The following is a 27,814-nucleotide window of genomic DNA, read 5'->3' on the forward strand; positions in this document are numbered from 1 at the left end:
CATAACCTGCTTCGTATTTGTCATGTCCTTCCTTCCATATTGCTATTACGCATATATACCCATTTACATCTCCTGCCTACCTCCACCAGCAGCCCCATCCACCCCCGCCCCCTCTGCTTTCTTACCTCTGGGTAAGTGGGTCATGGTTGATGTGTTGTCTCTTGGCGGCTGCATCTCATCGACCCATTGCCTTGCATTGGATGAGGTTAAGGCCTTGCTGTATGTTCCGCATTAAACCGTAGTAAACAGTAGTCGATATTGGTGAGAATCTGATCATCACATTCCTCAACTTCCTCACCAGTAGCGTATTTACGTAAATATCCAGTTGTATTTCTCGCCCTGGAAGGATACCATCTTTGTTCACCTTTCTGTGTTTGCTTACTCACTTAAGGTGCCATTTGTTTGTTCTGTTTCATTAGTTTGTGCCTGGTTGCTTACGTCAGGTTTCATTTTAAGGAAATGACCATGTATGCTCACACCATATGTTTGGTGCATATTGGTTTGCCCTGTTCTGCAGCAGGTCATCGTTGTCATCACTAATTTGTGTTTCCTGTTGTGCTTCTTCTTCTGTCATAAACTTTAATATCCTGTGTTTCTACACCGTCTGAATGGAAAACTAACTAGGTAGTGTTATTTTTGTTAAACCCAACAAAGATTTCCTCCTCACACTTGGAGTCTAGTTCTTTTTGTTGTGCACTAACTTCTGCATCCTATGGAGGCTTGGCCATTTCCCTGTTAACATTCGGTTGCTGTCTGTTTTGTTTAATTGTTGAAACATCTGTTTCTCTCGACAGCTGCTGTCTGGATTGCGTAAGTCCATATTAACGTCGTTGGGAGCCCACTCAATTAGCATGCACCGTGTCATCACTATGTCAAATAGTGTGCGGCGATTATGCTCAGCGGTGCCATTTTGAAGTGATGAATATGGCGCTGGTGTCTCATGCCTAATGATAGTTTTACTTAACAAACGTTGGCAGTTTTTACCCATAAACTCTGTTCCATTATCAGATCTGCAGCATTTGACCTTCCCTTATGGGTCTATAGCAATGCTTCTCAATTATTTCTATTAGTACCAATGGACCTCTCAGTCTGTCACTGACGGACGCCCGTTTTGTTGACAGTTGACAAATAACTGACTGACGGAATGCCCACCATTGTCTGTCTGTCCTAAAATAGTGGTGATGAAGTAATGACAGAAGCGTGGTTTAAATAACATGCCAGACTGACGATTACAGTTTGGTTTGGTTTGAAAAAAAATGACGGACTATCAATGACGGAAGAGCGCCCAGGATGCTGAATAATGAACGAACGAGCAACATTTTGTAAATTGATCCCCTCTGTCATTCACAGCGTATGAATACAGTGTTCCCTCATTTTTCACTGGTGTTACAAGTAGTCAGCTTTATTTTTTGCATTTATTATAAATGTTTTAAGGCTGTAAAAGTCCCGTACCGCACACGTTATACACTTTTTTCATAGAGGCATTTCCGTTTACTCACATTTCTCTCGTTTAAACACTCCCAATGTTCAAACCTTAATAAAATAAAAATAATAATAAAAAATGCATTCAATATTGCACACAACAAAAATCCACGAACAGCAAGACCACGAAAAGTGAACCACGTTATGCAAGGGGAAATGTTAATATAACCTGTTGTGTTTGAGAATGTGAAAAAATTTGTACCATCTCTGTGTCGTAGAATTGTTGCATCACTGCAGAAAGGAGGAAATGCCGCCTTACTTTGTGCCAGTGCCGTTGTTGTCCATCAGGCACACCACTGCGTCTCCTGCGTTCTGCTACTCCATTGCATCTTGTGCCGTCAGCCGACTCCACATTGAACTTAGTGGCGCCTATGGCGGCCATCAGATTTGTTCTGTACCTGCGCCATTGTCATTCTTGTGGAATGCATTATCCTTCTCATCTGAAACTTTGCATGTGCTATCTGACTGTTGTATACGCCTGCAGTTAGCATCGCGGTGCGCGTCGTTATTGCACCACTGCTGATGTTGACCAACTCTAGCTTTGTGTCATTTCTCCACATTTAAAGACACAATGGTGGCGCACTTTCGGTTTTCTTTCTTTGTTGGACTCGTGAATTCATGACATTGTCCTCAAACGCTGTCTCTCTCATCTTTTCTGTGTTTTTGTAGCTCTGTAGTTTTAATCTTGAATTTAGCAATAATGATTGCTACTTCACTTTGAGTTATGTGGACAGCGAACTGTTGAAAATATTCGGCAGCCTTTTAATACTATTGACACGGGCAATGGTATGTGCTTGCTGAAAATCTCACTGTTCAGACTTCTGTAGCGATATCAGCACCGTATAGAGGCTGACAATGTGCCGCTTGCCTGCACCCAGATAATCACTTCTTAATATTTGCAGTAGCCCCAACCCAATTTCAGAAAACAGGTGAGCTGTGATTGGTCACTGCCTGAGTCCTGAGCAAATGTGATATCATCTTCAGTCGACAGCAAGTGACAAAATAGCCACCCCTTCAGATGGATACAAACTGATGGATTTTGCTGCTTAACTCGTATTCCACAAATGTAATATTAATCAGAATGTCATTTTTAGACTAGTAAGGTCACATATAACATAGTATTGTCACAAAATACTTAAGGTTGGCTTCCCCTTTAAGTGACCCAAAAACATAGTCTCTCACAGTTAGTGTTTTTGTCATCCCCGTCAAAAATTAGTCTTACTCCAGTCATTCGCCGACTCTTTGTACTACTCGACATTGGCTTAGTCTCAGTTGTGATACGTTGCGGCTTCTTTCTGGTAGTAAAGTCCTGGCTTCAGTTGGATTTGGAGCACAGAACCTGTTGGCAGGGTGGTACTACAGTAAAAAACAAACCAAAAAAAACGGATCATATATTGTTATAATGATGAAAGAATTACTGCATGCAACCTGTCTCGTCTGACAGTGTGGAAGAAAAACGTTATACAAAGCAACAAAAAATCAAACATACATTGTAACATGCATGCAATAAAGCACCAATACACTATTTGAGAGCATATACATTAACAATACGTTGTATGTTTTAATATTTTGTAAATGTATCCTCAGTTAGTACTTTGGTGATGATCTCCCAGTCTTTAATGTGGTAAAATAATGTGGCTAATGTGGCTTTAAAATGAGTATGGAGAAAAAACCTTGTGTCATATGCATCCTTGACGTTTTGACTGATGTGAAGTGTGGACAGGAGCAGTAGGGGGTTATTCAATTCACACCTGTCTGTCACTGACTGTCAAAAGTTAGGTTGTTAACAGCACATGGCAGCACATTTTAAGTCAGACAGTTTAAGTTAAATACAGTTGATTAAAAATAGGCCATACAAATCATTGCTAATAATCAATGTTTACAAGAAAACAAAAAAATTAAATGTTCAATTTGCTCAGTTAGCTTCTGAATATAATTTAGTAGAGTATATAAAAAAAGAAATGAAAACACCACCACCTGTATTGACCAAGTATGAGTGCACTTTAATCAACAGCACATTCTGATGCAGGGTTTGGCTTCCGATGTGTTCCTAAAATTTGACATGAAAATAGACAGCCCCAGCTTCTAAAAAACATCTAGGTCAGGTTCTTTGAAGGCTCTAAACTGTCCATTGGAGTAATTGTAAGTCATCTTTTATTGTTGCTTTTAGATATTTTTGCTGACACAGTCCAGCAGATTGGGTTGACTGGATCCATGATGTCTTCCAGGCTTTTGCGAATACATGTTCACCCAGAGGGTGTGTCCTGTCATCATTGCTCTTTACAATTGACGCTAACAGCTCTAGAACACGTACGTAGTCCGTTGATATTGCTCTCCTGTCTCTTCGACAAGGGCCAGACAACGATCATGGTATTGCTTTATTGGCTTTGGTTCATGAATGTGATAATAGGGGTGTTCGATCAAGGTTTTATGCTGTTGAATCATCCATGTGTGGGATCGGCTGATACCAATCACATTTTTCAATTTTAGATCTGCCCACTAATGATTATTTTAAACATCGATTAATCTGTCAATTATTTTTTCAATTAATTGATGAATCAGATTATTATTTTTTAATCCAGGACAATATTTCAAACTGACAATGCAAAAATTCTACAAACATATATCATAATTCAGTTCCTGGTTTGATCTGTAGCATGCAGTGTTAAGAAACACAGTCCGGTCTATAGCTGAGCTGCAGGTGATCGGCAATGAAAGGCATTGATCAGCATATGCAGATAAGGTACGTTTCCACAGAAATCGGCCAATCACGATCCTTTACCAATCAATTGGACCACCACTAGATAATAAGTTCCTGTATCTCAAAGTTATAAAAGCCAATGAGCTAATCATTAATTAAAACAGAATAAAGAAGCAACAAAAGCAAATGTTATTTACAATAAAGTTGTAACAACACTGTCCTTCAGTCCCAGGAACAGGGGGAAGTACTGCCTGGGAGAAAGACAGCGGTATCGCATCTGTAACACAAGACCGTGTCCAAACAACGTGCCCACATTTAGAGACCTCCAGTGCAGTCACTTCAACAGCGCACCCTACAAGGGCAAATTCTACAAGTGGGTGGCCGTCATTAGCAGAGGTGAGCAGGCCGATTTTGATTCAAGTTGACAACATGATGCTTTGTGGCCGTGTCTATTGTCACACCTTGTCTCACACGTTTGTGTCCGTCTTCTGCTTCAGTCAGTCCTTGTGAACTCCATTGTCGTCCACTGAATGAACATTTCTCGGAAAAGATGCTCGATGCTGTCACTGATGGCACGCCATGCTTTGAAGGCAACAAAAGCCGAAACATGTGCATCAATGGCATCTGTAAGGTAGCAGCATGTCTGTTTAATATATCTCTAAGAGAAATTTTAATTACATTTTTCAAATTAATTAAACCACTAGTTAGATATACTGTACTGTATTCCTTGTATGTATTTGGTGAAATGCTGTATATGCTACATTCTCTTTACAGCATTGCTTCTCAATTATTTATTACAGGAGGAAAAAAAAAAATTCTCGCCCCTCCAACTCTCCACCGCGACAATAAATAGTGTAATTTGTCTAAATAATTGTTGTAAGTACACTTCTGCTGGATCCCTCCACACGCTCTTACAATAAGAGTGCCACTGCCCCCTACTGTAGTGGAAGTGCACACACACACGCCCCTCTATTTGAGAGGCACTGCTTTTCAGTAATGCGTTGTGCAATCGACATAATGCATTGCATGTTATTCAAAATAGTGTGGATGATTGTTCGTCTCTGTGTGCCCTGGATTGGCTGCCAACCAGTTCCGGGTATACCCCGCCTACTGCCCGAAGCCGGCTGGAATAGACTCCAGTGCCCTCAAGCCCGCGACCCTTGTAAAGACTAAGCGGTTAAGAAAATGGATAGATGGATTTTATTCAAAATGCTGTGGCCATTATTTTTCAAGATAAAATCCACTTGACTATCGGGGCCAAAATGCCAGTTACTGATACGCTCTTGGATACGGATTCGACTAAAGATTCAATGACATTTTGTGACATTTTTGTTAGACACTCATTATTTCACAATTTCCCTGTCATAGCAATGACATTATCCAGCCATCCGTTTTCTATAGCGATTGCCCTCCTTATTATGGTTGGAGTTGACTTAGGCCTTGTCCACGAATATTTCCCCTCTTCCCGTACAGAAAACATTTCCGCCCACACTGCCTCATTTAAAAAAATAAAATGCAGAAATGCGTTTTTAAGCTCATTTACAAGGCTGCCAAGCCTCTAGGCCGCAAATACTGATCAGCTCTTGACGTCACTTCCACAATATGTCACACAAGCACGGGCTTGACAGTGCACATAACTTTTTTTTTTCATAAAAAATATGTAAACAACCGATAATCTGAGTGAGTACATCATAACAGAGCATTAAGGAAACAAAGAGGATACATGCAAAATAGATAAATAACAAGCTTCACTTGTATTTTTACTGTAACTTGTAACTTTTTATTTTTATTATCTTCTTATTTATGTAAATTACGACAAAAGAAAAGATTGCAGTCAGTGGCGCAGATGGGATTTTGGAACTGGGGGGACAGGGACTAAAACATATATATATATATATATATATATATATATATATATATTGTAATGCAGTATACTGTAAAACAAGTAAATTACTGTCTCCATTCTGCGCTAATTAAATGAGACCATGTACTATGTAAATATATATCATATATATATATATATATATATATATATATATATATATATATATATATATATATATATATATATATATATATATATATACTGTATATATATGATTCTATTCATGTTTACCTCACAATAAACACATTTTACATTACAAACTGCTTTTATTTTTCAATAAAAAAAAGGTTCAGTGAATGTGCACAGTAAATTTTGTCGGGTACATTTTACTCTATAAAGTCTATATCCGCTCCCAGTCTAAACTAGAGTAAGCTTTACACTTGGAAGAGAGGTAAATATTAATAATAATATATATATTTTTTTTTTAAACACTCAGGTGTTGTGGATCGTTCACAGAAGCTTTAAGTTGGGACAAGGCCAAGCAACCCGCTGAGCCATGCCAGTCCTATTGTGTGTCAGTATATTGCTGGTGTCAGTAATCCTCATACCTCCGACCATTTTTGGTCTTTTGGACATACCAGCAATGTTATTCAACAGTAGCCGTGGCATAGCTCAAGTGATAGAGTAGCCGTCTCCCATGCTGAAGGTTGTGAGATTGTTCCTAAACCCATGAGTGATTTCATTTTATTTTTTAAATTATATCTAATATTTGACTCTCTTCCGAGTGTAAAGTTTTAGTTCTGGGACTGAATATAGTCTTTTTCAGAGTAAAATTTACTCTACGAAATGAACCCTGTGCATAAAAAACAACTTTAAGAACAACTGGTGTAGATCATGTTTTGTGTTGTGTTTTTCTTTTTGCCAGAATGTCGGCTGTGACTACGTAATTGAGTCAAATGCGGCGGAGGATCGATGCGGAGTGTGCCTTGGTAATGGCTCCACCTGTGCAACTGTGAGGAAAACATTTGAGGAGAGTGAAGGACTTGGTATGTCTCTCAATTTCAGCTGATTTCACGATGGACTGAGCATTGTTATTATTGGATAGTGTTTCTCAACTCATAAAATCGACAACACTCTAGAGCAGTGGTGTCCAAACTCGGTCCTCGGGGGCCGGTAGTCCCGCAGGTTTTGGATATTTCTCTCCTCCAACACAGCTGAAGCTCATCAGCAAGCTCTGCATAAGCATGATAACGACCTTGTTGATTGGAACAGGTGCGTTGGAGCAGGGAAACCTCAAAAACCTGCAGGACTACCGGCCCTCGAGGACCGAGTTTGGACACCACTGCTCTAGAGGGTTTCTGTTTTGGCAAGGATTCTTGCCAATGAATGTGATGTTGTCCTTAATCCTTTTTAATTGACTCCTTAATGAACCTGTGCCAAACCTTTTGGATTCTGCTTCACAATGTACTTACCGTATGCATTAACTGTGATTCCACAAGCATTGCCACTGAGATGAGATGCATTTTCATCAAGGTTATGTGGACATTGGACTGATCCCCGAGGGATCATGGGACATCAGGATCGAGGAGATGGCCGAAGCTGGAAACTTTCTAGCGCTCAGAGGTGACAGTCCCAACATGTATTATCTGAATGGCGGCTGGACTATACAATGGAATGGCGAGTACAAGGCAGCTGGGGCCATATTTACCTATGAACGGACAGGACATTTAGAGAACCTGACCTCACCTGGGCCCACCATGGAACCACTGTGGATTCAGGTGGGATTGATCATGAAATTCAACTTTTTTTTATTTTATTATACCTGTCAATACAGATGTGGTTGCATCCAAGTTCTGCAATTAACAGATATAAATATCAAACCTTCCCTTCTTAACCTGTTTTTTTTCTATTGACTGAGCAACTTTTTGATCAGGTTTCTGACCTCATCACAGTACAAACACAACTTTTATTAAAAGCTGGAATTTTTGTAGGATTAAGTGGCACAGCCCAAAAAATGTCATAGGTCCTATTTGGAGAAAAAATAGTTATTTTGAGTTGACTGGTAGTTTCTGATCATCTCATGGCCGTGACGGGGTCCCTGAAGAGTCATTTCTTAGATCCCTTTTGTTTAGTCTGTATATGTTACCCTTGGGTCAAATGCTTCAAATTGTCAATCATGGCTATGCGGATGGCACACAGCTAATTTCCCAGCAGTTTAATTAAAGAATTGCGGCACTGTTTAAATCAAATTAACAATTGTATGAGCCAAAATCTCCTTTAGCTTAACAAAAACAAAACTGCTGTAGTTAGTAAACACTTGGAGTAAAGATTAAAGTCTTGTAATAAAAAAAAATAATAATTTCTAGATCTTTTAACTGTAGGCTAAGTAAACGATGTTAGGAAATGAATGGGAACAGTAACAGGTAGTTTACATAGTACATGGTCTTATTTAATTAGCGCAGAATGGAGACAGTAATTTACTTCTTCTTTTTTTACAGTATACTGCATTAGAATAAACTGAGTGTGCAATACTTCTCTTGTCTTGAAACTTCAAAATTCTAATCCCAGAAAATTATTGCAGTACTGTAAACTCTTTTAAAGCTGTGCTCTTACATTTTTTTACCCTTCCCTGCCCTCCTCTCATCACCTCTCCTCTCTTTAAATTTTCTCCCATCTCCCAAACTGATATGACTAAAATCATCATTTGCAGGAAATCTTCGCACATGCTTTTAAATCCTTTTGACCTTGCCAGCAAGCTGAATTCTCGCAGTATTCATTCACAAATACTACGGGATCTTGTAGTGCTCCCGCTGATATGTTTGCAACCAACCTTTTTTTTAGGTCCGACCAATCAGGCGTTGTTTGGGGCGGGATGAAACCAAGAAGTGCCAATGGCGGGGGGGAAACAAACAAATCTAACAGACGAATGGACGCTGCAATTAATTATGCTCTCGCAAAATTACTCACCATTTCCTTGTTGAATGTTGAACAGCGAGAGGCGCTTCGTGCATTTTTATCTGGTAAAGATGTTCGTGCTCCCCCCCCCCCCCCCTAAGACGAGACCAAAGACGACATTTTCATCTGTTGCGGTGATTGGTCGAAACAAACGCACACAAGATGCCGCATCGTCCAATCAGCTCGAAGTATTGTACAGAATGTCTCTCCTTTAACGAACGGATCTGCCGAGTGAAGTTCCAGATTGGTAATGTGAAGAACTTCTTTGAGTGAATCACAATTATCAATCCGGCTTGTGAGGTTAAAATCCTTTTTCCACATCACGGATGGCGCGCTCACTTGGCTGACATTCTACCTTTCAGACTGAAAACAGTTTTTTATCAATAACTGCTCCTCCCTTGCCCCCCTTGTACCTCAAGGCGTCCCTCAGGGCTCGGTACTGGGTCCATCTCCCCCTTGGTCAGATTATCCTTTGCCATGGCCTCCACTTTCACTGTTGCAGATAACATCCAAATCTAGTTATCCGCCAAATCTATAGACCATCAAGCCCAACCCACCTCCTCTAACTGCATTTCTAATATTAGCGCCTGGATTCAAACACATTTTCTTAAACTTAACTATTCCAAAACAGATGTTACCATAATAGGCCCCAAATCCCTCACTTTACCAACCTAGACTTTCGCTTTGCCTTTGGTAACTCCATTCTCTAACCTGCACTCCACTGCCGGAACCTCAGTCATCATGGACATGGAATAAAATGGTGACAAAAGCAGCTTTTTACCACCTTAAGAACATTTGCCGCCTTCATCCCTCTCTCTCCTTCTCTGCAGCTGAAACACTCATCCATGCCTTCATCACATCATGCATTGATTACTGCAACAGCATCCTATATGGCACACCCTGTAATCTCCTCAGCACACGTCAATACATTCAAAACTCAGCCGCCCGCCTCCTCACCCATACCCGTGCCCGTGACCACATCACCGCGGTCCTGCAGAACCTTGACTGACTCCCGATCTCTTACCCACTTATAACCAGGCCCCCACATACCTTAAAAACTTACTTCACCCCTACACCCCTTCCCGTACCCTCCATTCATCTGACCGTAACCTCCTGGCCATCCCCAGGACCAAGCACCAAACCTGGGGAGGCAGCCCCCACCCTTTGGAATTCACTCCTGAACGACCTCCGCGACACCACTGACCCCTCCATTTTCAAAAGCAAACTAATATCACACCTGTTCCGCACTGCCTTCAACATGTAATAATAAATAATGGGAATGCCACTCAACACCACCGTTCAGCACCATAAAATTGCAACCTCTCATATGTCTCTACATTATACACTTCTCTCTATATCCTCACTTGACTTATGGACTTTTACTTTTAAAGTTGACTTTTTCCTCCTTGCTCTGTTTCATCAATGTGCGTTTGTTCACTTTGAAACTTCTTTTGAAAAGCGCTTTATAAATAAAATGCATTATGTATTTATTTATTGAAAATTCTATTAAATGGGCAGGATTTCACAATTTAGTTCATTTTAAAGATTAGATAGATATGAAAAGAAAACTGAACTGAGCTGTCACGGCCTTACAATTGCAATTCTGCCATCTAGTGGCAGAAAAATGACCAACACAAATCAATATCACACTCGATTTTACAGTACAGCACAACCTATTCATTTTAACTCAATTTTATGATTCATAATGAAATGACTGTATCAATGACTAAAATATGCAGTCATATTTCTATTTAACAGTGTTTCCACTTTTGTGTTAACAAGAGTATGAAGACTTATTGTACATTTTATTGTACATTTAGAACGGATTTAAAATTTGTGATTAATTGTGAGTTAACTATTGAAGTCATGCGATTAATTACGATTAAAAATTTTAATTGCCCAGTTCGCGTTATTTATTTATGAATCTATGTATTTATTCCCAATTAGATATCAGTCTGAAAAGAATGTCACGTTATATTTTCTCTATATTCACCATTCTTCATTTGGTTGACCAGGAGAAATCACATAGTTCTCGTGTCAGTAGAACAGCCAAAGCCATAAAGTCAGTCATAGACAAAGGATTCTATTAGTGATTTTAAACACTAATATTTAAGTTGTTTTCCAATTTAATAACATTTAGGAAAAATGGATGGATTATGTGAGAAATAAAATGATGCTGCTCTCTTAATCGTCATTTTGTCTCACACGAAGCTGTTTGTTTTGCTTATTTTTGTAGCTCCTCTTCCAAGAAACCAATCCAGGAGTGCGCTATGAGTACACAATCAGTCAAAATGTTTCCGAGGACAATAACATCCCTGCCTCAGTTTTCTTCTGGAAGTGTGGATCATGGACTGAATGTAGTGCAACCTGTGGAGCGGGTAGGGGAACACGCTTCTTGTTTGAGTTAAAGAAGACATTTTATGCATCTCTTTCTATTTAAAACCTCTCACAGGTGTTTCTTTAACATTTCCGTGACATGCTTTCATCCAAATTACCCAAGGATCAGGAGGGTGGTGCCTAAGCTTTGCAACCAGTGAGGCTTTGCAGGCTGCCTGTTGTCATTTTGCTGGCAAGTGTATACATAACAGTGGTCTGGATTTCATTGGAGAGTGTACTCGGAACAGCAGACTTGATCTCACGTGCTTATGCTCAGTCCGGCATTTTGTAGGATAGTGTGACATGTCTTACGTTGTCCTTAAATGCTGTTTGCATTTAAAGACATGATGACACACTGTATTATGTGATTTTCAGTTTTACAAACAGGGTTTTGCAGCAACAAAAAAGTGCTTACACAAAAGAAAAATAAGTACTTCTCACTCGTGTTTGACTCAAGGTACGTTCAATGACAACATTCATAGCAGCTTATTTCAAACATTCTTACAAAAACTCCTTCAATGCAGCCATAAAGGACGTGGAAAATTTTTATAATTTATTTGCCGGATAAAAAACCTCTGGCCAGGAGTGGGCTGAGGTAAGGAGGAGGCGGAGCTTCCCCTTGGGTTTCAAGGACTGGTCAGGCTGACTGGGTCCACCGGCCATGAGACAAAAAATTAAACAAAACAAAAAAAAGGACAAATGGACAACCAATTTGATCTTATTGAGCGGGGCTGGCTTGCGAGGGTGTTGCTTTTTCACTTGGTTCAATGTTGCAAAACATTGCAAAGATATTTGCCACACACTCTCAAACCCTCTTTAAACTCTCAAACCGTTTTTCTTGTCACAAAGATATTTTTAAATTTGATCAAATACATCATTGCTTTTATTTCATTATCATCTCTGCCATATTTTCTCTCTTTTTGACACTCTTTTAGTAGATTTAACACAACAAACACTTTGATCACTCACAATGTGTATACGTATTTCCTAAGATTCCGATTTGTTTTGTGTCAGTGGGTAAATGTGAGGCTTAAATTGTAAAGTGTTTTGGGCACTATACGGTGTAATTAAAGCGCTATATAGAAATTTACCATTTACCATTTGTATAAATAAGCACATGCTTTGACAGTGATCTCATACAAAAGCGATAGAATGCTTTCATCAGCTGGCCACAGTAAGTGTTTGTTTTTTTGTGCTGTCAAAGCTAAAGCGTTAACTCATTGATTAATCACCCCAAAAATGTTTTGTAATTTAATAAATGTTTGTGTATGACATTCAGAATATTTGTTCTAGTCAAAATATTGGAGTAATTTTTTGTCATTTTAAATTATGCAAGTAATTACATTATTAGAAAAAGAGGAGGGTGAGTGTGCAGTGGATCAAAAATGTGCATCCTCATAACATTAAATATAGAAATAATTAACACATAACTTTTTGGCGGGCAAAAATGTTGATGAAAAGCCTTTTTAATTAAGCGATTAATCGTGATTAATCAAAATTTTAAGATGTTATTAATCTGATTTAAAATTGTAATTGTTTGACAGCTCTAGTTTTTTTTCCAGCTCATTGATAAAACCGGAGGACTTTTCCCCACCCATTGCAATATAAAAAAAGAAACATAGTTGACGGAAAACCAAAACTGCAGGATAGTGTTCAGATGTGTCTTTATCGAAGTTCTTCAGACATGAACGATCTTGCTCTATCACACCTCTCTCTCTTTTTTCTCGCGCGTATCAAATGCTGTGCCAGAGCAATTCAAATTGGAACAAATATTTAAGCAGGATAGAAAATGAATATTATGTACTCAAACACCATATAATATTGCAGCGTGTTAATAAAATAATAAATACAAAACATATGTATTCATCAAATTAATACACAAAATACATATTACCCAAATGCATGTAAATAAATGAAAAGCCCATAAGACGAAACAAGACAAGATGGCCAGATTTGTGGTGGTTGCCGCAAGCAACAAAATAAGTCTAAAGTTAGCGACTGTATTACAGTACACTAGCAGTGTTACCATATTTCCCGGTATAATGAGGAGACAGTAAAGCGATGTCAAAATTTGATTACCGCCCAGCCCGACTTTGATTAACCTAACATGCATGTTGTTGGAAGGTGGGAGGGAGGAAGCTGCAGTAGCAGGAGAAAACTAAAGTCAACATGGTGTGAGCTGCAAATTCGAACCCAGAACTTTTAATTGTGAGGCAGATGGTGCTCCTTCGAATGGAGAGTTGGACCCAAATAAAGTTGGTTGTATATAATATTATACAATATTGTAGGTTTTTCCACAAGAAATCTATTAATGTAACCCCGAGTGTGATGACCTCTTTTTATGAGCCCTTCAAATGCCAATTGAGTAGATCAGAGTCAGAGCCCCAGAGGCAGGATTATCCGAAGATAATCCTCATACTTTTGATTTGTTGCGGTTCGCATGTTTTCACTCACTTTGAAAATATTTCTGAGGTTGAAACTCCAAATGAGGCTTTCTCTCTCCAATCAAGCTGTGCTGCCAGTAAATAGATTCATCGACCCCTGACAGGGACTAATAGTGTTGCATGTTACTCGCTCCATGCACATGGGGTGCCTTGAGGGGTCTTCCTGTGTGATGGGCTGAACATGCCACAATAGATACTGCAGGAAGACGTAAATCTGTCATTTGGAGACACTGCTTCCTTTGAACCCCCGATATGCCTTTATATATGCCTGTTTTTGCTACCAAGTGCGGATACTAAGAATGTTGTTTGTTTTTTTTAAGTAATCCCATTGTGCATCGCGTGTTTTCCCTCGAGTGCAAACAATTTGATTTGTAATGATTTGTCCTTGACTATTCTCTGTAGCAGAGTCAACATGATGAAAATAGATGGTGCATGCGTGCGCAGGAATGCTTTTGGGTCTGAAAAGCTCTCATTTCATGGTCATTCCAGGTGTTCAGAGGCAGATTTTTCACTGTGTGGAAAGAACCAACGGGATAGTGGATGAGTCATTTTGTGATCCTTTAACCCGACCCGATGACAATCAAACCAGCTGTAACAAGGAGCCTTGTCCAGCCATGTGAGTTTGACGAGACCTTACTTGCAAGTAATGTGTGCACGTTAACAAGTTCAAAGGTTGCAGTGTACAAGTTTGAGTTTGTCCTTGCAAACCTATTGCTGTCAGAATTAGTCAGTACATTTTGTTCGTGGTCAGGAACATGAACTCATAACTTAAGGACATATTTGTATAAAACTCCACAGAGCCAATGTTTTTCATACGCACAGTAAAATGCCTGAGTCATTGTCTTTGTTTTTATGAAATGTGGCATCAACATTAATTCTACAATTCAATTACATCTGTGTGTCTGCGTGCAGGTGGTGGGTGGGCGAGTGGCAGAAATGCTCTGCAAGCTGTGGGAGCACCGGTGTGTCTAAAAGGACAGCGTTGTGCATCCAAGCCATCAGTGTGGATGATCAGAAAGCCCTACAGCCCAGTCGATGTGAACATCTTTCGAAACCTGAGTCAGTTTTGTCCTGTAACACAGACATCCCGTGCCCGGCAGATTGGACCACTGGCAGTTGGTCAAAGGTGAGTGTGGCCTGCAATACGACTGTTCGCTTAAAAATGTGGATTTATTATTCAATATAGTTTCACGTCTGTTTTTTCTCCACACATTCATGGTATGTCAGTCAGTAAAGTTCCAAGATAGATATCAAAAAAGATTTATTTCAAATCCAAACTACAAGTTTTCTCATTTTTGCCTTCTTACACTCTTGGAAAGATTCTTCCATGATCCTCCACAGCTCTGTTGTAACGCCGCAATCTTAATGCCAACCACATCTTCAAAAGAGGTCCCTTGAATGATCCCTTTAACCCTATAAAGCTTGAACCATGAAATATATAAGAGAAAATTCAGATTATTTGTAAATAAAGTATTTATTGGTCAATTTGAAAAAACAAAAACATTTTTGAAAATCAACTTCCACATATAACTTTTGATTTCTGTCATATTTGATACATCCGGTCACAATGTTTTAAATTCATACACTTATAACTGTAAAAAATATAATAATAAACGGACATATCAAACATATTAGTATATCCAAAAATCTGAAACATTTTCTACCATTAACTCATTCAAATCCAAAAATGTGTAAATACGTTTTTTAATACTTTGTCCTTCACTCCCCAAAATGTATTTATACCTGTTTTTAAATGTTTTTTTATGCAAGAGTAAACAGAATGCTTTGATGCAGCTTCTGACATGAAGAGGTGGCTTAAAGCAATGGTAGTTGTTACAAAAAACGGCCAGCAGGTGGGAGCAGAGTATAGGAGATCAGCCAGGGCAATGTTGCAACAAGCTCTTTTTGTTTTTAACAGGAATGTGAATAATGATAAAACTTTGCTATATTCTAATGCTAAGTGCTGCAAAACGGAAACGGATACAAATATACTTCTTTTTTTTTTAGAAGAGATTCTAATCTTTCTTTTCAAAGGTTCCATATTTTTATAGCAATAGAACACAATATTCTGTGGGACTTTCAAAATCTGTCAAAATCCAGCATAACAGCCAGGAGCAAAGGGGGTTGCTTCAGTGAAAATGTCTGGGAGTGAATGAGTTAATAAGTATAGGTGTCTCTCCTTTCTCAATTGGGGCCTTCTTGCAAGGTCGCCCTTTAATGGATTATCCGTACACTGAGGGGGAAAACTCATAGTTTGTTTGAAATATATCTGTTGTGACACAAGTTCTTGAATTTTTCTGACACACCTCATATCTCACAGCATGAGTAAAGCTGACCCTGGTCCTCCCTAGGAATGTATCCTTTTATTTTATTTTTAAAGTTAATATTAACAGTCAGATTCAGCACACATAAAAGATTCAGCACACATAAAATGAATAAAATCAAGAAACATGTCATGAAAGAAAGGGTCAGGTATTTTTTCAATTCAATTTGAGGGTTTATATAACAACTACTGCATGTGCACATAATTATTGGGAGCCTTGAGATTGGCTGCCGACCAGTCCTCCGTGTATCCCACCTCTCTCCCCAAAGTCCTCTGGAAAATGCTCCAACTCACCAGTGAGCCGAATGAATACAAGTGCTATAGAAAATGGATGGCTGGACAGTTTTAGCATCTTGTATAATTCAGATAGGTTTGTGGACTTGGCACATCTTGACCTGAGGTGCATCGTTTCTCCAAGCGGAAACACTTTTCATGTATTATTTGGGTCAGCATTCTGTAGTCTTTCTTTTCATCTTTCTAACAGATGCCTGAAGGTTTTGTGGCAAAAAGATCTGGTGTTTGGAATTGTTCAAAATTTCCTCCACCTTGACTAAAGCCCTTGTTGCAGATGAAGAAAAGAAAAAAAATTGTGACCCACTTTCACAAAATCAAAACATTTCCCTCCCATGCTATTTGAAATATGAAAGCTTCCACCTTGTAAAGACTTTAATAAGATGACAGATGACCCTCAAGTCACAGTTCATAACTGGAAGTTTCAGCATCAATAGTAAAGACATTCATATTATTTATTTAATGTGAGGAAAGTATTAAATAGAGAATGGTGTATTTTTACACCTGGGATTCAATAGGTATGTGCACAGTTTAATATCCACTAAACATGGACATGCATACAGGTATATAGCAGTGGTTCTTAACCAAACAGTTTTTTTGCTGGCTCAAATTGAGGGGTTTGTTGAGTCAGTCTCAGTGGAGACACAAACCCGGATCAAATGTTTCATGATGATATGCCCCATTGGGGCAGCACTGGCTGCAGGTAATCACACTACATTACTTGGCCTAACATTTTTGGGAGGCAAGGACAAAGGACAGCTGTGTGTGTGTTTTTTAAGTGCTCTATATAAATCAAGTTGAGTTGAGTGATGGGAGTCAGCATCCTAACTATGATTTGCATTGCCAAATTGAGCAATGGGGTAGATGCCACGGACTTCCGGGTTTCACACATCAGCATCGTTTCCGTCCACTGATGGCCGCGTTCCAACACTCGCACCCCCACCCCTGTGCCCCCCCCCCCACCCCCATCCGCGCTCTCCTGCCCATCGGCGGGAGCGTGCAGGGCATCTCAACTCTCTGAAATGCTTCGGACAACTGAGACAGACACACTACACCCTCGCACCCGTCGACGAGAACGCGCAACCGAGGGGTACAAAGGCGGAAGCGCAAGAATTGGAACGCGGCCCACACGTCGCAAACAGGAAACGGAAACAAAGCTGATGTGTGAAAACCAGGAAGTCGGAAGTCTCGCCTCCTCCATGGCATATACCCCATTCTAGTCCAGCACAACTAGTTATCTAACAAAACTAAAGGAAAACTTCTGCATCTTATGCTGAATGCAGATCATGAATACACAAAATCAACGCTTTCTCAATTCAAGGTGAAGAGAAACAGATTCAATGAAAAGGCTACTCTCCTTGTTTATTTTATTTACAAGTAAACCATATAGGTACAGTATAGTAATTGGAGGGGGAAAAAAACTTTTTATTTTTCAATAAAAAAGTTTTGGGTGACTGTACATGGGAAACTGGTGGGCTTCAGTACCTTAAAGTTAAGAACTACTTGTATATAGTTTAATATCTCTAAAAAATATATGTATCTCATTTTACTTTCACAAATAGCACCAAAAAAACCCATCAAAACATCACACCGAGCGTTTGAGTGGCGATCAGTTATGTAAATATAGGATACGTAAATGCTGCCAGTCATAGGTCAGAGATTGAACTAATGCATTGTCATTTCCTCGTCCCTGCAGTGTTCACTAACGTGTGGAAGAGGAGTACGCCGGCGTAATGCTACCTGCTCCAGAAACACCGGGGTGGACTGCGACCTCCAAAAGAAGCCCATCTCTTTTAGTACCTGTTCACTCCAGGACTGTCCAAAAGTTGTGGACAATTTTGATGATATTGACTGGTCCGGAAGTGGATCGACAAGCGAAGAAGTGTTTAATGAAATTAACGCCATACCTGTGGCCAAACTACCTCCAAAGTACAGTCCCACCTATGTCCAATCCAAAAATGATGATCCAAATGACTTGAATAACATCTTTGAAGATTTTCATTATCACAATAAGATAGAAAGTGAAGACAATTCTCCTCAAGTGGATGACTTTTACTATGACTACAACTTCATCAACTTTCATGAAGACTTATCAGATCAGAGTGGTGGAACAGATTCAGGGAACAGTCAGGAAGATGTTTTTCTGCATGAGGAAGAGCCAACTGGCAGTGTGAGAGACACAACTCATCCTTTGAAACCACCACAGAGCATTACTAAAGACAACCTGAAGGATATAGTAAACCCCGGAAAAGGAGAACCCGCTCAAAAGCATTCTGAAAATGTTGATGACTACCTTGCTGAGGATTATCTTCTGCCTGTGTTCACAACTCGATCACCGTTAGAGCATTCCTTGAGAAACTCCCCTCTGGGTGGCGCTACCAGGGAGCCTACAAAGAGTAGAAATGTGGGGCATGATGTAGAAAAGGCTGAGAATAACCACAATTCCACAGGGGAGGAAACTCACACCGGGGAGTTGACTGTAACATCCTCACATGCTGCTTCAACGCCTGGAATTCAAGCTGAGAAGCGTCACATTGTCACTCTGACAGTGAACTCCCGGGAAGAGGACGACTTCCAATTGCACCAGTCTTACACTGTGCCACAATTTGCTACAACTTTAAGCTACTCAGTGCCAAAAACTGTAGGAGATTCGGAATTATATCTTAATCAAGCTAACAATGAATCAACAACATTGTCACGTAATCTTGAAGTGGAAAATCTGCATCCAACGCATCTCAGTACAGACTTGATCACCATTAAAGATCATTCCGAAGTGAGTGACGGTGGCCTCAGTGCGACCTCACTGCCTCCCTCTGAGTGTTCCACTCATCTCTTTTCCCCAGATCTGCTCATGTCAGGTAATCAAAATGCCCCCGATGACACCATATTGTCTGCTGGAACACAATTCTGGCCGCCTACAAAACAGGAAGGATACACTCAACCTCCCCCAGATGTTTTCCAGCCAGCAACAATAGAACAGACTCGAATGAAAGCTTCCACTCAAAGTACTGCAGCAGATTCCTCTTTGGACACGTCATCATTTCCATTTGATGACTATGACTACAGTCAAATTCTAATTCCCTCAATTATTGCGAGGGATCCTGACTTTTCAAATATTCCCCCAATGTTGAACACCGCAGCGACTCGACCTATTCCCACAGAAAAAACAACGACGAATATCCCACTAACCCAGCGTGGGTATCTTTGGACACTTTCTCAGACAATGTCAGAACAAACGCCAGCCGCCACACAAGTCGCAGCCGTTTGGGTCGCTGGCAACTGGAGCTCTGTAAGTACTCTAGCAGCTTGGCAACAAACTTTGCTGTGTTTTTCTGGTCACTGCAGATATTTGAGTAAAAGCAGATATACAATTTAAAGACTATGCCAAGCATGACAGTGAGGTCACTTGATCGTCTGGTGAGCAGCCTTTTGTTTTTCGGAATATGTTTCCATATTTCTGGGCAGTGCTCCACAAGCTGTGGTCTGGGTGCCATCTGGAGGACTTTGACCTGTAGTACTGGCGACAAGTCTGATTGCGACCCAGCCAAGAGGCCCACACCTGCCCAGCGTTGTTACCTGCGCCCATGCTCCATGTGGAGAGTTGGGGAATGGACGAAGGTGAGTGAGATTTATTTTTCCAGTCATTTGTGTGTGTGTGTGTGTACTGAACCGTACTCCTTTGGGATTTTGAATTTGCAATTTGCAATGCTGGTTCATTCCACTTGCTGTTTGTGTTCTGTTTACCTTCAACACATTAAGACAGTTGATGGCTTTGGGGCAGGAAATTGTGATTGATTATTCTGTTTACCTCTACGGTCCAAACGCTCCGTTCTGTTATTAGTTTGTGGCTTGCCTTACAGCAGGAGTGGGCAATTAATTTTCCATAGGAGTTGTGTGAGAAACTATCATCATATAGGTTCCATATGAATGTAATATATTTTTAAGCATTAAATTGCATTGTTTGCTATAAGCTATATGTGTTATAAATAGGAAATACAATAAGCAGTTGTGAAAATTTCATTTGGCGTTCAGCAAAATTGTGTCTAGACATCAACAGCAGTTTTTCAATTCTGCTGACCTGAGAACCAACATCCAACTTATATTGGCTATTCCTAGTTTGAGGTAAATCCGCTTGACCCCATTTCACTCTACAAGGATGTTTCCAATATTTGGTATTGTTTTACTTCCTTAAAAAATGTCACTACAGGGTTTGTAAATGTCACTAAATATAGCTACAATGTAGCTAAGCCGATAACACTCAAGACACAGGTAGCTGCTCTTGCTCTTTGGTAACGTCAATGCTCCTCCATACTAAAATAAAATTTAAAAAATTGTTTCCCAAAACTAGACAATGTGTAATTTTTGTAGAAATTGTGTGTGAAGGCTGAGAGTGTAAATGAATGAATAAAGAAACGTGGAATGCTACTGAATGAGTTGGAATACTATTATGGAATTATGTCGTATAGTATTGAATGATGAATGATATATATAACATTGAAAGACCGAATGCTATGCATTATGCAATGATGTTGAATGATATAGAATGCGGCAGAATTAGGTGAAATGATAATGGTGAAATTTTAATGATGAATATGTAGAATGTTTGGTGAATAGTAGCTTTTGGCATGTTGAAAAACCATCCCCAAGGTGAACTGAACTGAGCTGTATGTTTTGAATTTCAATATGGAACGATGGTAAATGTGCAACGTTAAATGTGCCATTGGAAATCAATGGGGAACCATAACACTCTCCTTGAAAATGAATAAGGTTAGGGTTATGGGTGGAAAATGTGCAATATTTTGGTGATTAACTCTTTGACTGCCAAGTAAAAACCTACGGAGGGCCGCCAATGACGTTAAAAGACGTCATCCAATTTTTTATTATTTTTTTTTTTTTTGAAACTGGTGGAGGAAAGCCTTGGCCAGCTGTGGTGAAAGTTTCAAGCAGATCTAGTTAGCCTAATGACTATTTTTGGCCCCTAGATGGCAGCAATGACTCTCTTTTGACAAGATTGGGTAGGCGTCAGTAGAAGACGTGAGGCGGAGCTAGAGGGGACAATGGCTGGGGAAGGGAAGAGAACATGGCGACCGGTTGCAAGCAGCTCACGCTCGAGCAGTTTTTTTCAAAGACGAAAAGCATCGACCAACGCTAAAGAGCACATTGATGACGACGATAATCATCATCGATGATGATGATGGTGACTCCGAGGTTGACGCCGAAGTTAGAAGCGCTGACGCGGCGGCTATGACGACGTCATAAAGGTTCACGGGCTAGCTGATGCTAACACCGGAAAACGCGGAGCACAACCGAGCACGCTCAGGCGGACGTTCAATCGCACGACGTAGAGTGCCCCGAGTCCAATGCATATTCATCGGAGGAGTGGGTACAGTCTGCTACTTGCTATTCCCCGGGAAAAAAAGGCCGTCAAGAAAGTGTAACGTCTGCACGCGAAATGGACAATCGAAGTGAAACGTATCTGTTGTGCAAATCCTGCTCCGTCTCCTTGCACGCAGGGGAGCGTTACAAAAAGAAAAACTGTATTTGAAACATCCACATAATTGTAAATAGTACCACAGTTGCACACATTTGTAAATAGTTTGCGAAATTGTTTGGTCAAAATGTTACACTGTTGAATGGAAATAAACGTATTTTGCAATCTAAAAACACTTTTTCATTGTTGGTGATAGCGTTTTACAGAAGTAAAGCACTATTTAGGTGTTTGTGGCATCATTCATGGACAAAAAGAAGTGTACAATTCACTAGAGTGCATGAAATAACATCGTTTCACAAAAAGCTCTTTTTCTCCGCTTTTTGTTTCAAAACAGAGCATTTCGGTGAAATTAACCATTTTCTATTGTTGATTACTGAAGGACGGAATAAGGTAGAAACAAGATGAAAGATGAGAGTTTAATCTTTCATTTGGTAGTATGTGTGTTTCCATAGTCCAAACACAACATTTTCTGTGGACCTTGAAAGATCAGTCAAAATGCTTAAATCGGCTGGCACAGGCGACAACCCGTTTCTGAAAACGTCTGGCAGTCAAAGAGTTAATGTGGAATTTTTACTATGTGAGAATTTATGGAATGTTGAAAATGGATCTCAAGGTGAATTGAATGAGCGGAACTTTTTGAATTTTAAATGGGAGCAAATTATTGAATATTGGAAATGAATGGGACATTTTGGGGTGAAAATGTGGAATTGTGTTAAAACTGTGAATGTTTGGAATGAGAAAAACAGTACCCCTCATGGAATGAATATTTAAAACACAATGAAATTGGAATGAAGTGATTTGGATGATTTATGTGAAAGTAAATGTATGTCAAAAATGGGAGCAATAATATTAAGTTGAAGAAAAATAATAAAGAATAGGAATAGCATGTGTGAAGGCCTCAGTCTTCACACAATAAAAGGATTGCATAGTTTTTTTTGTCCATTTATTTATTTTTGACTTGAGGGCCAGTCAATGACTCAATGTGGCCCTCTGGCCATACATAATGCCTTAAAGGCTTGTGCATACATGCATGTTCAATGTCCACTCATCGCCAGCAATATTGATATATTGCTCTCATTTAATAGCCAATCCCAGTTCTAACCATTCGCCATTGCGCGCTTGTTGCTGGAAATTTCAGTGAACTGAAACTTAGAGCTGCAAGGTATATCGATGCCTATTTATGTATTCATTGAAATTAATAAATGCTTCAAGCAGAGCCAGAGGGGCTTTAAAAATAAAAAATACATTTATAAAAACGAGCAACCAAATATTGCATAAGCCCACTTAAGAAACAGATACTTTTAGAAGACACTCTTGAATGCGTATGAATGCAAATCTTTTTGCAGTGCTCCAGGAATTGTGGGGATGGTACGAAATCCCGAGAAGTCCAGTGTTTCGACATGAGGGATCACAGACCTCTACGACCTTTCCACTGTCGGGCGATGTCTACCAGGCCACAAAGCCAAACGCCCTGTAACCTTCAGCCATGTCTGGACTGGTCCACTTCTTCCTGGGGGCAGGTGCTTAACATAGCTCTTAATTGAAGATATTTGCTCCTCTTGCACCACCTACTCTGCTTGCCTTACGGGGAGGTTTTTGAAATAGATCGTTTCTGACAAAGTGCCATCACGTCACTTTTAAGTCTGCTTGACATTTTGTGATCCGTTTTACTGCATGCTGCGAGGCTGAATGCAAGCTAACATGTTTCTCTCCATATAATGTCGAAGACGGTTTGCTTAAAGGTCTCGGTTTGCTTTTTCACCCACCTAACGACAAATAGAAACTATTACAGGGTGTCTGTGAAGGTCACCTGTTCGTTTCATTTATAGACTGTATGAAGGTTCTCACCTAGTGTGTCCACCATATTTCATAGCTGTTATTGTGTGTGTGTGTTGAGTTCAGTGTTCAGAGATTTGTGGAGGTGGAGGACAGCAACGACTTGTCACCTGCCCACAGGAGGACCTTTGTGACCCTGAGCTTAAGCCCAGCAGCATTCATCCCTGTAATACTCAGCCTTGTGCTCAGTGGCTAACTGGATCTTGGGGACAGGTAAACTCCATTAGAACACACACAGTATCAGTGGCATGCACAGAGATTTTTGGGGAGGGGGGGGGGGGCACTTTAGTCCACAACGAATATGCCTTACTGACAATACCGAGATGACGTCACAAGTCAAGATGGCCGTCAATTTGGTGAACGAAATCTATCTGCTCATTGAAAAGCGTTGGACTTTGGATTGTTGTCATTTGATTTGTGAGGATTTCAAAATCTGATGAGATGTCGTTTGTATGACAGTCACAGGCAAAAAAAAGCATTACGATCTGCCGTTTGTTTTCACCGTATAAAGGAAGCATTTGCATTGTGTTGCATTGGGGACATGTCAAAAATGCCCGGATGTTCGGAAATGTCAATACAAGTTTTTAAATAAACATTACACACACATAATAATAATTAATAATACCCCACAGCTAGTTTTAATAACAGCCTATTAGGGCAACATGACTGCAAGACTTGTTCCATAGAAGTAACTTACAGTTATGGTTTTTACAAAATAATAGCTAATAATTTAGCTAGTAATAGCTTCATGCCTGCTGATTTAGTACAAACTACTTACAATTTTTTTTTTCATTACAACTAACCTGAAGGTGCAAATCAATATTAAAATGGGACCTTTAAAATGTGCTTAACTCTAGTTAACAGGATGCTCTCTGACCTTGACTCTGAGTCTGACCTTTCATCTTCATGCGTCTTTGATTTCAGCAGAGAGAGTCTTCCCTTGACTGCTTGCTGTAGCTCCTTTTCTTTTCCCATTTTCAGCCTTCTAGGCATTATGCTACAATTACTAAATAAATAGACCAATGGGCTCTTTGCACAAATCCACTACTTCCTGAACTCAATACCACTCCTTCATTTCCTGTCTTTCATGATTGGACAAACTGATTAATCTGGGTGTGTCTGGCCATTGTCGTCGTGGTTACTGAGGTCAGGCACACCTGGATTAATCAGCTGGTCAAGCTCGTGCATGGTGCGCGTGTGAGTATGTGCGCTCGAATAAACGCTTCGTTTTTTCAATTTTCTCGAAGTCTGAGCTAGATTTCGGGCTGTGCTCGAAACTGAAATCTCTTTTTTTGTTTTTTTTTTGTTTCCATCCTGATTGTGTCATACGCTCGCTAACACAACACTATTATGTCCGCAAGGACGAACATGACGTCACACTCCACAATTCCACCCTTTAAAATGCCTCTGTCTTCGAAATACTGATTTGACTTACTGTATGTAGAAGCGTAGGTATTCTATAAAGTAACTATCAGGGGCATTTAAAGAGTACCTGTAGGGAAAAAGTAGTAATGGTGAGATGAAGCCCCATGAAGCATCAATATTTTCAGTCAACTGTGCCGACACATGTACTAGTAAGTAAGTCAACTTTATTTATATTACTCTTTAAAGACAAACATCACAAAGTGCTTTATAATATAATAATTATATATCCATTAATAATGATAGGCCTGTTTGAAAAAGAAAGTCTTTATTGCGTTTTAAAAGAAAATCCAATTAGCGGCCCAGAACCAACCCCCGATTGGCCCAGTCCACAGACTCCACCTCGGCACATTTCGTAAGATCACTAGGAGAGTAAGTAACGCCTTAGATTAGTCATTATTCTAAAATGTGTTTATTTTAGGGTAAAGTGCTACTTCGTAATGTGCTACCAACATTATAGGGGTGTGAATTGCTTAGTACCTGGCGATTCGATTCATATCACGATTCATAGGTCACGATTCGATTCGATACCGATTAATCCCGATGCGAATCTATAAATTGATTATAGCGATTTTTTTAAACTCAAATTGAGAAAATACTAATCAGTAAACGTGCTCATGTACACTGTAAGATTTGTAGGAAAATGTATTTATTTATCGGAAAATTCAGGCTTATAACTGAATCACTGCATTTAACAAACTTTGTTTGAACAGCACTGAAATAAAATATTAAGGCTTAATCTTCTATTAATATAACATTCTTCCATGCTTAATGTGTGAATCCAAACCTATCCTAAGTAAGACGTTTTGTTGAATATTCTCATAAAAAATTGATGTTCAAAAATCGATTCGGCCGCATATCGAATCGATTCGAGAATTGTGCGCTGTAATATCGCAATATATTGCCGAATCGTTTTTTTTCTAACACCCCTGAACATTACTATGACTTTAATCCTCTAGCAACAACATATAATAAATGAGATTGAACAGACATGACTCAGACATACAAGTAAACATATGCTAAACGTGTTTTACCCATTGGAACCATTTTGATCCCCGAATGGCGCAAGTGAATGCACCAAAACAGCTGCATCATTCAGCCTTGTATGATTTTGTGGCATGACACGCACACACTCACCATCCATTATGACTTCTTTCCCAATCACTGCTCATTCTGTTACCTCCCCACATGACTCCTTATACCAGGGCGCACACAAAGGCCTTTTCACAGCCATCTTAATCCCAGAGGCACATCAGCAGAGCCACTGACAACCACCACTGAGAATCATACGGGTTCAGAATGAGCAAAAATGTGATTACATTCCAGAAAAAATAGTGGCCGACCAAATGTTTTGATTCCAGTCTTGCTGAAGTCCTCCACCAACTTTCATAGTATGCATGAGATGTATGTGATTTGTGAAAGGAATTCAACAGATACTGGAATGCAATGGCTGCCATACATACAGTATATAAAGAAATCTCTCTTTTTCCTCATATCTGCATCTTAAACCAAACTCGAAACTGCCTCAAATCATGACAAACAGTGAAGCCGCATCAACGCCATTATCTATATAACCAAGCACTTACCAGTGCACTTTAATTACTTTCTGCAACCTTTGAAGTGCATTATGTGCAAGTAATGAGTGACAAATTCTCCATTCAAGTGTTCGGCCTCCTGTGCCGGTGGAGTCCAGCGGCGACTCATCAAGTGCGTTAACACTAAAGCTGAGACCGAAGAAGAGGTGGATCAAACTCAGTGTGACCATGCGGTGCAACCGGCCAGCACACGGAAGTGTAACTTGGATGAGTGTCACAAGGACCTTTCCGGTGAGAAAATGACTTGAATTACACGTAATGCCCACGTGATTTATAATTTGGTCAACTCTTGATGGTTTTTGTGTTTTATAACCGACATTTAAGTGCAATTTAGTATAATTACTGAACTAACCTTCAACTGAATTTGCATAACTTGTGGTTGGTGGGGGTGTGGTCGGGGGGGCGGCGGCTTGGTTACGGGTGGCTGGGGGGGGGGGGGGGGGGGTTGCTGGGGGTGGCTGGGGCTGGGTTGTGGTGGATGGCGGGGGTGGATGGGGGTTGTGGGGGGTGCGGGGGGCTGTGGACAAATAAAATTATTTGAAACACTAGAATTATGTACGTTCCTTTTGGAGCAAACAAGATTTATTACATTAGTCATTTTAAAATGAAAAAGGTCCATCCATCCATCCGTCCATCCATTTTCTTAACCGCTTGTCCTCACAAGGGTGAGTCCTCTAGACCTCCTGCCTGGTATTTGAATAACAAAACGGTTTTGTGAAGGTTATTGCCGCGTGTGCTCAGAACCACTTCATTGACACTTAACACAGTTTGTCGCTACACTCACAAATCCAAGTTTAAACGCAAATCGAAAGTCATATATTGACAACACGCAGAAATGCTGTCATACCTCTGGGACCAAGATCTTCTGAGATGGACTGACACAAGTTGGAAAAATTATCCGTGGTCTGATGAGTCCACAGTCAAATCATTGCATTCTGTTTTTATTTAAGTTTCATACAACATCTCAACTCGGCGGAGATTGGGGTTTGTACAATTGTAATTTTCAATCATATTGTCAAACTACTGGCACAAAACGGCCGTAGTTTTGTGAAAGAACGATTGGTTGCTGATTG

The 27,814-nt window shown here is 39.9% G+C and overlaps 1 protein-coding gene across 1 annotated transcript in view; it reads left to right on the forward strand.

Annotated features, from left to right (window-relative positions):
* adamts7 (a disintegrin-like and metallopeptidase (reprolysin type) with thrombospondin type 1 motif, 7) overlaps positions 1-27,814 on the forward strand; it is an 83,793-nt gene that overhangs the window by 47,519 nt on the left and 8,460 nt on the right. The window contains 12 exon segments of the mRNA XM_077564044.1: positions 4,410-4,579; positions 4,681-4,814; positions 6,934-7,054; positions 7,542-7,786; positions 11,200-11,341; positions 14,273-14,399; positions 14,696-14,909; positions 18,094-19,686; positions 19,863-20,015; positions 23,235-23,408; positions 23,791-23,937; positions 26,810-26,972. Coding sequence (XP_077420170.1) covers positions 4,410-4,579; positions 4,681-4,814; positions 6,934-7,054; positions 7,542-7,786; positions 11,200-11,341; positions 14,273-14,399; positions 14,696-14,909; positions 18,094-19,686; positions 19,863-20,015; positions 23,235-23,408; positions 23,791-23,937; positions 26,810-26,972 — 3,383 coding nt within the window.

Source organism: Vanacampus margaritifer, chromosome 4 (genome assembly GCF_051991255.1).
Source record: "Vanacampus margaritifer isolate UIUO_Vmar chromosome 4, RoL_Vmar_1.0, whole genome shotgun sequence".
NCBI classification, from domain to species: domain Eukaryota; kingdom Metazoa; phylum Chordata; class Actinopteri; order Syngnathiformes; family Syngnathidae; genus Vanacampus; species Vanacampus margaritifer.